Consider the following 11,631-nt stretch of genomic DNA (forward strand, 5'->3'; position numbering starts at 1 on the left):
TGTAAATGCAACAGAAGATTAAATGTTCAGATAATTAAAAGGGGATTATTGCTGTTAACACATAGGATGGAGGATAACTGGATGTATGTGTGTTAGAGAATGGCTAATAAAAAGAATATTTTCTGAAATAAGATCCCTCTTCACAAACGGTTACTATAAAATGTCCTGCTATGTATCTCCGAGAAAAATGCTCTGAAATGATCTTGAAAGCGCCTCAGTTTAGGATGGATATCATGAGCGGCACCTGAAAGCAACATTTTTACAGCCATCACTTACTTATGGTTTTGATGATTACTATTAGCACTACTGAAACCCACGGTGGAGCTGGCAACTGTATGCAGACACTTGATCTATGTTTGGCTTATCAATCCTGCTGTAAATGATGACCATGAAGGTGGTTGTAACTTGGGGCTGACAGGCAGCTCTCAGGTCAGCTGGTAGTAGCTCACCTCTCCCAGCACAGATGGGAGAGAGTCTGTTGAATCATGCGTGTTGACAGCGGCGATAAACCACCATGGTAGGTACAATATACGAGCAGAAGCTGTCTGACATTGCCCAGGAATGAATGAACCGAGTGCACACTTTGTAACCGGGACTGTCTGAAGAAGCTTAAAGTTGGGAGTATTTCGGGAGTTACACTCGTGCCCTCCCTCTCTCCCTCCGAAAGCCACTTTCTCTAGCGTCTGGTTGATTCCAGATTTTCGCTTTTTAACCAACATTTATCAACAGACACTCGACGATTGGGAACATAAATGATGAAGTTGAAGCCCAACCAAACCAGGACGTACGACGGCGAAGGGTTCAAAAGAAGAGCGGCGTGTGTGTGTTTTAAAAACGAAAAAGAGGAAGAGGTAAGAGGGGTGTTTGTCCACGGCTGGAGTTAGTGGTTAAACGTTATACTACTGGGCTTTATAGCTGATAATGTTCCATTTTTAGAAAACTCTGCCTGCCTATCGTTAAGTAGTTTTAAAATGTACGCCATAGTGCAGGCTGAGTTTCAGTTTAATGTTTTGTGCGTGAGTCGGCTCACGTGTTTTTAATTGATGTGTTGGGCAGAGGTGAGCCTAATTGGCTAAAATCCCAAATACTTGACATATAAAACAACAAGGGGTCTCACAAGCTGGCATTTACGGTAACCAGCACCCAGCAGGAGCCCCATCATTTTAATTTCCTGTCCAGGAGGCAATCCAGATAACTCGTAATTCATAAAGACATCCTCTCTGTGTCCGGCCGCTGCACACTGTGCTGGCTGAAGTATTGACATTGACAGCCTTGCACCCTCAAATATGTCTGTGGTTATATTTCTCTTCAACCGCGGATATATTTTATAGATCTAAAATTGGATGTGATTATGAACTTTCGTATCCATTTGGTATGTGATGATCCTCAGCCATAAATATCATCTGTCATTTTAAATATATTGGATCTACATCCATGCACATTGATGTTTTCTACCTTGCACTGGCATCAGCTGATGTGGTTATTGTAAAGGGTAATTTTCCAAATCAACACATGTTTTTGTGATCAGTAATCCTTTGCTGTGCCACACCTCCACTCTGTTGCTGCTGCTTTTATTATAGTGTCCATCCCATGTGCAATTCAACTGGTTTAACAATAAGATCAGAATGCAGTCCTGCAACGTTTGCCTAATTAAATACCAAAGGAAAGGAAATAAACAAAGTAAAACTAGGCCAGAATAAGCAAATCATTTTAGAATATTAAATGGTTAAAATTCTACATTAAAACGGGAACAGTGCAGATAAAGTTGCTATAGTTGCTAAGTTGTATATAAATAAATGGCAGTATTGCTGGTATAGCATAAACACATAGGTTAAATGATTTGAAAGCTTGTGGGAAGACACTCTTTCTGTATTAAGTTGGTTTTTTTATGTAACAAAATTAGCATAGGCAGCAAAAAATGTCCTACATTAGCTCAGTTTGCACACTCAGGGGGCTGGTTGGGGGGGGGGTTGAGTGTTACACTGTGTCCTAAACACCAAGTGACCTATCAGCTGCAATTTATAGAAACAAGGTGCAGGCACTTGCTGTCCCCTGACAGATTTTCTTTCCTGCTCCTCGTGCTCCCTCCCTCTCCTCTTCCCCATCACTCTCCCTCTCTCTCTCTCTGCTGCTTGTCTGTGACAGAGTGCTGACATAGGCTAAAAGTCACTTTGATTGTTGTTGATTGAGCTGTCACATGATGCAATGGTCTCATGCCAAACCGATCTGTTCCTTCACTCTCACCGTGTGTGCTGTGATTAAATGGGCCTCACGTCAAGTGGTAAACTATCTATCTAGTCCGCATGCCTGGTTTACTGTCACTTCCTCAACATCAGCTGGAGTCCAGGAACAGGTCTGCAGAAACCATTTGTCAGGATCACTTCATGTTGTTTGTACTCTAAACAATAACGTTATCTGTTCATTTTCAACTTTAAATTCCAGGGAAAACAACATTATTACTTACTGTGTGTTTATTCTTGATATTACCATAGTTGCTGTAAGGTACTGTTAGTCAAATATGCTCCAGTGTACACTATCCAGTTAGTAGTATAATGCGATTACAAAATTATAATCAAATCTGGGATTCATCACACTTTAACTCAAAAACAATATTTTACACATGTAAAATAAGAACCTCAATGAATCTGTTTATTATTACATTTATTTTAAAATAATTCATTTTGACAAAATGCAGTGGTCAAATAATATATTCATATCATCACAATGTTTTTTTGCAGAAAGTCGGTAAACAATAATCAAGAGTCTTATTCGTGGCAACCATATTGGAACATTATACTGAAAGCTCAATGAGAAAAGCATCAGTAGCAATACTGTAGTGTTGCTTATCTTACAGAAGTTATACTTTGGCCAATCACCCTGTTCAATGTTTTTGTCCTGCAAAAGTTATAATATTAATCTGAAATAAATAGATTAACATATAACCTAACTCTCTTAGGTAATGAGTTGTTGATCACCTTAAAGCTGATGTTGACATGAGTGCCGCCTGCCGGGGTCATTCACCTTGTCTGCCGAGCTCTTTTGTTTTCATTCAGAAAGGCGACTGCTGATCCAGTGGTTTTTGAAAAGCCTTTTGGCTGGGAGTGTGTGTGTGAGTAGCTGCGTACGTGGAAGGGCCTACGTGTTTCACATGGCGTTTGAGTGAAATTGGGCATGCATGTGTGTGTTGTGTGCATTTGTGTCAGTGAGACAGCCACCAGTGTCTCTGCAGCCCCCCGGGCCCTGCGCTGTCTGTGGGGCTCGTACAGGGCACACTCTCCACTGCTCTCACCTACTGCTACTAATATTTACCTCCTCAACAACTCTTTACTCCACATTAATGTCACATAGAGCGTAACAGTCTACTGGACATGAACTTTATTAGCATAGCCCTTATTTTGAATTAATACATGAGAATATCACTTTGACATTACAGTGTGTGCACAAATCCAACTTAAACCTACTCATTAAACATGAAACGTCCTTTTTTGGCACTATATTCTAGACTAGCATAAATAATTAAATAATAATTTCTTTAGTAGGAATTGGTGGAGGGTGCCTTAAGGGGTGCATAGCTCTTTAACATCACTAAATTGGCAATTATTTTGCATTTTGTCCATAATTGTTCATGCAGGTTAAATGATTCCTAATGCAAATGGCTCTATTAAGAGTACTTTGTGACCCAGTGAGGTAACGATCTAACCACAGGTTTAAGTGCGTAGGTGGCAACTGCAGATTCAGTTTACTGGATGTGATTTTACCTGACAGTGGAAAAACTTGTACCTTCTAACTTGGCCTGTTATCTGTACATAAATGTTGACAGAGTTGCCTGTGTTGAAAATAAGTCACACGGCCCCCAGAGTGTTTGTTAATGCAAGAACAGTTACACCCGCGTGCATTTAAGCCATTATATCAACGACCCAAAGTCCGTATGTGAACAGGAGCTGTTTGATAGTTGTAGTTTCATAGTGTGCTATTCATGATGACGTTAAGTCCTGATGTTTCTTGAGGGATTTATCTTGCTCCTCATAATGAGGTTACAGAATTGAAATACAGCCAAGCCAAGTCACCAGCGTCAAGTTTCACTCGTCAAAGTCTTTTCTGTGCAACGTTGATAATGTGATCATTACTGCTCCTTACAAATCTGCCATGCATTATCTATCAGGTCTTAGGAGGAATGCCAATCCATTTCCATACACCTTAATCTCAGCTGGGACATTGGTGTTCTCTATAGTGTTTAACAAGCAGTGAGCATGCAGAAACTAGCACCAAAAGTGAGCTCACAGTGTACATGCTGATTTTTTTTGTTCTTGTTTTTGATCAACCTTTGCTGTCAAGAGAGCCTTCACTAACATGTAACAAGTTGGAAAGGATGCAGGAAGTATTCACAGGTCAGTGGGATGCCAGACAGGGTTTTAAGTGACTGCATCTCTAGAGGGGCGCCGTCCTTAAAAAAACCTAGCAGCATTGATTGAGGTCAGTTAAAAACACTGTTTGGCATTATTCTGACCATTCAGATAAGACAACTGATTTGTCATGTTTTTCCATCTCAGTTTTTTGAATGTTTTAAAAGCATATATATATGTATATATATTAATTATTCAGAAAATGATGGCTGGAATGGTTTAATACAGTGGTTGTTTTGGAGTTATTTCAGATACATTCTTATTCTAAAGGCTGTTGTCCATCTTGATAATAAAGTCTTTTGCTATCTATAATATAGTCCACCTAACATATTAGATATACCCTAAAGGTGATGCTTTCATTATAACCTTTTAATGTCAGACAGCAAAACTCTCAGGCAGGAAAAGTGAGTTTGGCTTTAGTGTTAAGAACATTTTATTCAATGTAATGTTACTTCGAACCCATTAAAGTAAATATAAAGGTGGCTTTAATTGTTTATCATCAGTATCTACTTGCACTTAAAATGCAGGAACGTGTACCACCGGACATTGTTTAGTTTGATCTCAACTCTTATTTTGATTATGTGACAAATTACAGGACATGCTCAGCAGCCCAATCCACACCGTGCTCATATTGCATTAAATAAATGAAGTGAATGACCGGCATGATATGCTAGATTTTTGATACGGATCCTGCTAAATGACTAGCACCACACTAGACACCCAAAGTGTTGACCAAGTCCAAACTTGGGCATGCTGTTGGCGTGTTTCTGGCACATTGAACTTTGCCTCAGGGACCTGACGAAGGCCTTTCTTATTGGCAGGTGCTACTGGTGAGCAGCAGCCGACATCCAGACCAATGGATTGTGCCAGGAGGAGGAATGGAGCCAAAGGAGGAGCCCTGTGGGGCCGCCGTCAGGGAGGTGTATGAAGAGGTGAGCTCATCCACTGTAAAAAACAAAGCGCTTAGTTTACAGTGTTTTTGAATTAATTTAAAGAAACCAATAAAACATGTCCATAGTGTTTTTGCATGTGTGTTGCATACATGTGACATTGCTTCCAATACACATGTATGAGGTACTTTAATTTGAGAGATTTCATATTCAGAGTAAATGCAGGTGAAAGTACAACTCTGTTGTTGTTGAACTCAACTGGTTGTGGGAATTTCCAACATGTGAGTAATGAGTCAGCTGATCAACAGCATTGCTTAAACTAGCTCTGTTGACTAAAAAGCAAAGTAGTATATAAACAGGAGGCTGACATGCGTATTGACAAAAGGACATTGTGAATTAGGTCATTTCATGTCTTTTAAAGATCTCTGCAACTTACCACAAGAATATGAGCTCATGAGTAAGTAAGATTTTAAATAAGACACACAAACTTGAACATAAAGTGAGTATAGCAGCCATTCTTGAGAGTGAGTGTAGTCACGGGTTACACTCTGAGATCCTCCTGATGACGTATGGATCCAGATAATAGGTGGACATATTTACCAGAGATAGATGAACTACACATGGATTGTTCTTTAGTTTAGTGAATGGGGTGGCTGGTCATTGAACTGGAGTGCGCTGTGAGTCTCTGCCTTGGATAGAAGTGTGCTGACAGTTTGAAGTATGGCAGTGACATTTGGGAACGGGTTTCCAGTTACCCACATCCTGTGCTCCCCAGAACAGACATGCACCTGAATATAGATGAGCTACAAACCCACTATTTGTGGCAAACTGCCAATTCAAAACGTCACGTTTAATACCCTGCTGTCAAGTTCAATGTTAGTGTGATTTTTATGATGTTTTGCTGGTGTGAAATTTGTCCGTCTGATCAGGAGATTGTCAGGTTAATTTTCTTTTCTTTCAATAATCACTACATAATAAAGTGTGATATTTTGACAAAAGTGATAGGGATCTACTACAATTACAACTGTGATAAATCTTTAGTGTTTCTTCATCACTTAATATAGGCAACAGCTGTGTCCCTAAGATAATCTACATTACAAGTACACAAGTCACAAAGCTACAGTATGCAGGTTATAACATGAGAGACACACCAAGAGTCTAACAAAGCCATGATCTACTGGTTTCCCAGCCAGCCACAGGGATGTTCTTTTAGATCATTTTAAATTCAGTATCTGTCTAGCTTCATCTTCACACTCATATGATGATTACTACTTTTCTTGCTTATTCGAGGCAACTGTCATCACAAGCTGTAGTTTGTTTACAAGTTTGAGACTAGTTAAAATGTTGTTGGAACACATTGTAAAACGCCTGAAGAGGTTGAGCTACTTTGTTTAGTACCAGTCAGGAAATGAAACATATTTTGTAAAGCTGACTTTTGATCATCTTGAGACCCTTTCATTTACAAACTTTTTGTTGGCTTTGCTCCTAAAAGACTTGCTATAAAAAAACAGAAATTCAAGTGAAGTCAGCTCTGCCTTTCTGCTACTTTTTAGTATAATCCTAAAATACAAAAAAACGATTTCAAAGATTATTTTATCAACAAATTGAACTGAACGCAAAAGGCACACATACAAAGAAAGAATGATAGTGACGTGTATTAATGCACTTTTTGTTCTACTGACTCTCTTTAAAATCCCTTGATACATGCAGTTTGATGACGTTTCCACAACTAATTCAGTGGCTGTGATTGTGTACAAATAAATAAGTCGTAGACTGTGCATAAGCAGAAATGGATCTCGACTCATACACTGCTTTTGTTTAGACCCAACGTCTCCTCGTCCTGTCACTCAGACTATGTTTAGGTCTACCTATGATGACTCACAAGCATGTGGCGATGCTCGGATAGTACCCTGCTGAAGGTTTACTGTCCTAAATGAGACAAACATTCAGCTGAGAATGTGCATACATATCAGAACAGAGACAAGCTGTTCCCAGTACCAGGTCACGTGGTCAGGCTGTGTTGCACCTGTGGACATATCGCAAAAGATTTCATCTTTATCCAGTACTCAATGATTTACATCATGTTATGTTTCATACTGGTGATTAACAACACAGTGTGGTCCCTCTTGATGAGTATTTTTTGTATGTGTCTTCAGGCTGGTGTGAAGGGAAAGCTTGGCAGACTACTTGGGATTTTTGAGGTAAGCTTGTCAGGCTTATGGAAAATTGTAATAAACTCTCACAGGGCATAAAGTACATTCTATATACAGTTTAAAATCCTGTATCACTTTAGCTAGTAACCAGGATATTATACCAACGGTTGCCAATGTATGCCTCATGCTTTCTATGCCAGTCGTGTTAGACAGTTCATTCATTTCTTTTCATTTTAGAAACATCTACAGCATAAAGTAACAACACTGTGCTAACATCAGAGTTGTACAATTTAGACAAAATTATGAAGTCAATTATATATTTTTTGCAAAATAATATTAAACTGATCATACTGTGATTTATTTTTATTTTTTCTATACCAAAAGTATGTCGAGACATCTCTGCAGATCCACGATACTTTTTATTCAGAGTGATATTTTGACACATATTTTTCCTATATTTAATAAAGATTCATATTAATTAAGCAGCCCCAGTTAATATATTGTATTTATTATATATGAAAGTGTTGGTTACATTGCATCAATGTTTATCTCTGTTCTTTGATACAGTGTAATTTAAAGTTTCTTTAAATCTTTCAGCAAAATAAAGACAGTAAGCACAGGACATACGTCTACACCCTCATTGTGACGGAAACACTGGATGACTGGGAGGACTCTGTCAAGATTGGTATGCCTCAACATTTAAGTAATTTCATTGTGTTTTCATTTTATTACTGATAACTGATAAATAAATGGTCTTCCAAGTACATACCAAGCCTTTTGCAACAAATTATTAAAACAAAATGCATTTAATTTAGGCTATCAAACCCTTACATATTTGAGTTAGGGCAAATCAAATTAATGTGTATTTCCTTTTCATTGCACAATCATAATTCAGAAGATATTCCGACTCTCAATCAAATTCTTAGATTTTGTTGTCTTTCTGAGGATAGAGACTGTTGAACAAGACCGTTGGGGCCTCCAGTAATTTGTAAACTGAGAAACAGGGGCACATACTTATCTATGAAGTCAAACCATCCGATCTTCTGTGTTTACTCTGACTGACCAAATGGAGCAACAACTAGTATTCCTAAATGCATAACCATTGCATGTGTGCTCAATTATTTTTCTAATACTTTCAATGGTATTTAGACCAAATTCATCATCACTGTAGTAGAGATTATTCATTAGAGCTGAAGTGATAAATCGATCTACAGAAAATGAATCTGTAACAATTTTGATAATCTGTTAATTGTTTTTAGTACATTTTCAAGACTAAATAATTGTAGGTCCTAATTTGTCAACTTTGATGATTTTGTTCTTTCCTTTGTTTTATTTGATAGTGAAATGTGGCTTAAAGTTTTAGACTTTTGTGTAAATAAAACAAAGCCCATATAGATGTCCCCCTGGGCTCTGGCATTTTTTAGATGAGCATTCTTTTTATTTTTTAATCATTTTATGGATCAAATGTAATAATGAAAAGGATCATCAGCGCTTCAATTAATATAATTCCCCCCATCAATGAAAAATGTCCAACATTGCCTATAATGGGGATTATGTTTGGAAATGTAATTGCAATTTTTTTTCTCATATTTCAAATTATTTGCATCTCTAAAACTTTTTTTTTTTTTTTACAATTCAACTCCTTTTTCCTCTTTAAATAAAGTTGGGCCTGTTCACCAGGGGAGGGGTGTTTGCTGTGCACAGTTGTTTATCAGTTATCATCACTATCCACAGCCCCCTCCATATGTGTCCTCTGTTGCACTGCATGTTTAATTTTTCTCTCCCCCTCCACTGAGAGGCCAGTGTTGGTGCACTTCAGGGTGTCAACATATAGTGGTTGACCCCCACCCCTCCCTCTCACGTCACCCTGTGATAATCACAGGCCATGCAAAATTCCTTGTTTGAGGAGTACAATCAGAGGAGGTGATGGGTTTGAAGTTAAAGTATAAATAACTCCCAGCTGACAGTTTACTGGACGCGTTGTTTTATTGGAAGGTGCTTTTTTAAGGAAGGTTTGGTGACATGGGGGCTTCATAAACATTAACTAAAGGCCAGGAATGTAAATTTCCACTCTAAGTTAAGTGCTGCAACATGGGATGAAGAGTCTACCCTTGAACTTGTTTTTGTTTAGCAATTTAGGATTATTTTGCCTGTTGAGCGAGTTTACTCTGTTACAAAGAGTCATACAGTAGCACTGCTAGTGAGTTTATTTTATGTAAACAAGGTAAATATATGTAAAATAATGTAAACGCGTGTTAAATGAATAACTTTTTAATTATTCATTTATCTGGCGATTATTTTCTTAAAGCAGGTTCTTTGTTTTGTCAGTCCAAAACCCCAAATGAAAATCTAGTTTTGGAGGCTGAAAAGAATTTCTGCCGTTTTTTCATCAGGGATTACTCTTATAATTAATCAAATTTCAAAATAGTTGCTGATTATATTTCCGTCCATTGACTAATTAAATGGCTATAACTAATACTACATGGTCTTTAATCCCAACAACACCAACCATAAGGTATAATCCATATTCATTGACAAACTGTCATTTAGCACATCACACTTACCTGTTGATCATTCCTTGTGTTCTCCCACATGTTTTCACAGGACGGAAGAGGAAGTGGTTCAACGTTGACGAAGCCATTAGAGTGCTGCAGAGCCACAAACCTGTCCATGCAGAGTACCTTCGCAGGCTCACTAACACCTGCGGCCCGGTGTGTAGCCAGAATAACAGCACCAACCCGAGCTCCCAAGTAACACACAACAACACACCTCATTATGTTGCTCAGATCTAGCAGGCAGAGAGGACAATCACCAGCAGCAAGCAGTTGTTCTGACAGGACACTGGGATGGACATCTAGCCAAGACCTCTGCAGTGATTGCATCACTAACAAAGCCTCTTAATATGTACAGTATGGACTTCCTTGAAGTTGATTTGAAACTCATTTTGAGGTAGTGCCAAAATGTTTTCCAACTATATTTAAGATTTTTATATGTATTTTTTTTAACAACCATCAACAGCTATTTGAGGAAATGTGTCCTTTTAAAGCGTTCAGCTTTAGACTCTTTTTCTCATTGTGCTGCTCAAGCAATGTGAATTTCCTGTTTAGGCTATATTGCTGAATATCTGACCAGCAGTGCACACAAGTGTTTGGCTGGTTTGAAAGGGACGCGTTTGCTCTTAGAGGATGTAATATATCCACAGAGTGACTCAGTGCCAAACAATGTGTATGAATTAAATAGCAAAGTTCAGTTTCTTTTTTAATTGTTAAGAAACTTATTGGCAGTAAAACTAATCTCACCTCAGTATAAGTCAAGTCTTTTGAGGTAGTTTGTCTAAAGAGAGCTGAAGGCAAAGTCTGCTTTGATAAAATAAGTGTGAGCAAGCTTGCTCCTCCTATAATTACAAACATACATGTACACACAGTATTGTCTCTAATTACTGGTGTAACACTGTAGAAAAGATTAGGGGAATACGTCTATTGCCCCCCAAAAAATGTTTGGCACTGACTGTATCTTTCAAGAAATAATATTTATCTGCATGAGACACTATTATTAAGTGCATATGACAAATGTGAAGTTCTGTCTGGGAGGTGTTGGTTTTAATGCAGATTTACAGTGTGCTTTAGTCTGATTCTACTAAGTGCCTTAAACAATTGTAAATTGTGTTTGGTTTTTTAAGACCCTGTACACACAATGGTCGGAACCAGCCTATTATTTATCTCAGCTGTGGTTAGATTTAAACAATAGTATGTTGAAGGAACCTGGACATGTTGTTACGATTGAATGTGCAGTATTTAGTATGAATTAATTGAATTTATTTATTTATGTTTAATAGGGAAATACGCCCTCCCGTCATGAACAGGAAATTATGACAGGAACCGTGACAGGAAGTCCTGGTCAGTGTGCCAGATGTGTTTTTGTCAACACTATAGAAAGACATGAACGCAGTTTATTTACAAGAACTGGCTCTTTTATTTAGTGAGGATGGGGAAGATCACTGATGAAACCTTTTTTTCTATGTGTGTATGTGGGATTGGAATATTTTTGCAATTATGCTGTATATAAAACATTTAAATAAAAAAACGTTCATTCATCCCCATTGCCAAAGTGTGTAATATGAGCAGTAAAACAGGACCTGACTTTATAGTCTTGAATATAGCCAGACTGTGTCCTGCTTCACCATCC

General features: G+C 38.1%; 1 protein-coding gene across 4 annotated transcripts; it reads left to right on the forward strand.

Moving 5' to 3' along the window:
* Window positions 1–295: 295 nt before the first annotated feature.
* nudt4a (nudix (nucleoside diphosphate linked moiety X)-type motif 4a) lies at window positions 296–11,540 on the forward strand. Of its 4 annotated transcripts, XM_063901700.1 has the most exons (6): window positions 296–517; window positions 730–851; window positions 5,225–5,335; window positions 7,450–7,494; window positions 8,044–8,131; window positions 10,051–11,540. In XM_063901700.1, exons 2-6 carry the CDS (start codon window positions 753–755, stop codon window positions 10,236–10,238), a joined length of 531 nt encoding a protein of 176 aa, XP_063757770.1. In that variant the 5' UTR covers window positions 296–517; window positions 730–752; the 3' UTR covers window positions 10,239–11,540. The 4 variants fall into 4 exon arrangements, with proteins under 4 accessions (XP_063757770.1, XP_063757779.1, XP_063757763.1 ...); XM_063901709.1 differs by lacking the exon at window positions 730–851 and having other exon boundaries at window positions 337–517; XM_063901693.1 differs by lacking the exon at window positions 296–517 and having other exon boundaries at window positions 531–851.
* The last annotated feature ends 91 nt before the right edge of the window (window positions 11,541–11,631 follow it).

Source organism: Eleginops maclovinus, chromosome 2, assembly GCF_036324505.1.
Source record: "Eleginops maclovinus isolate JMC-PN-2008 ecotype Puerto Natales chromosome 2, JC_Emac_rtc_rv5, whole genome shotgun sequence".
NCBI classification, from domain to species: Eukaryota; Metazoa; Chordata; class Actinopteri; order Perciformes; family Eleginopidae; genus Eleginops; species Eleginops maclovinus.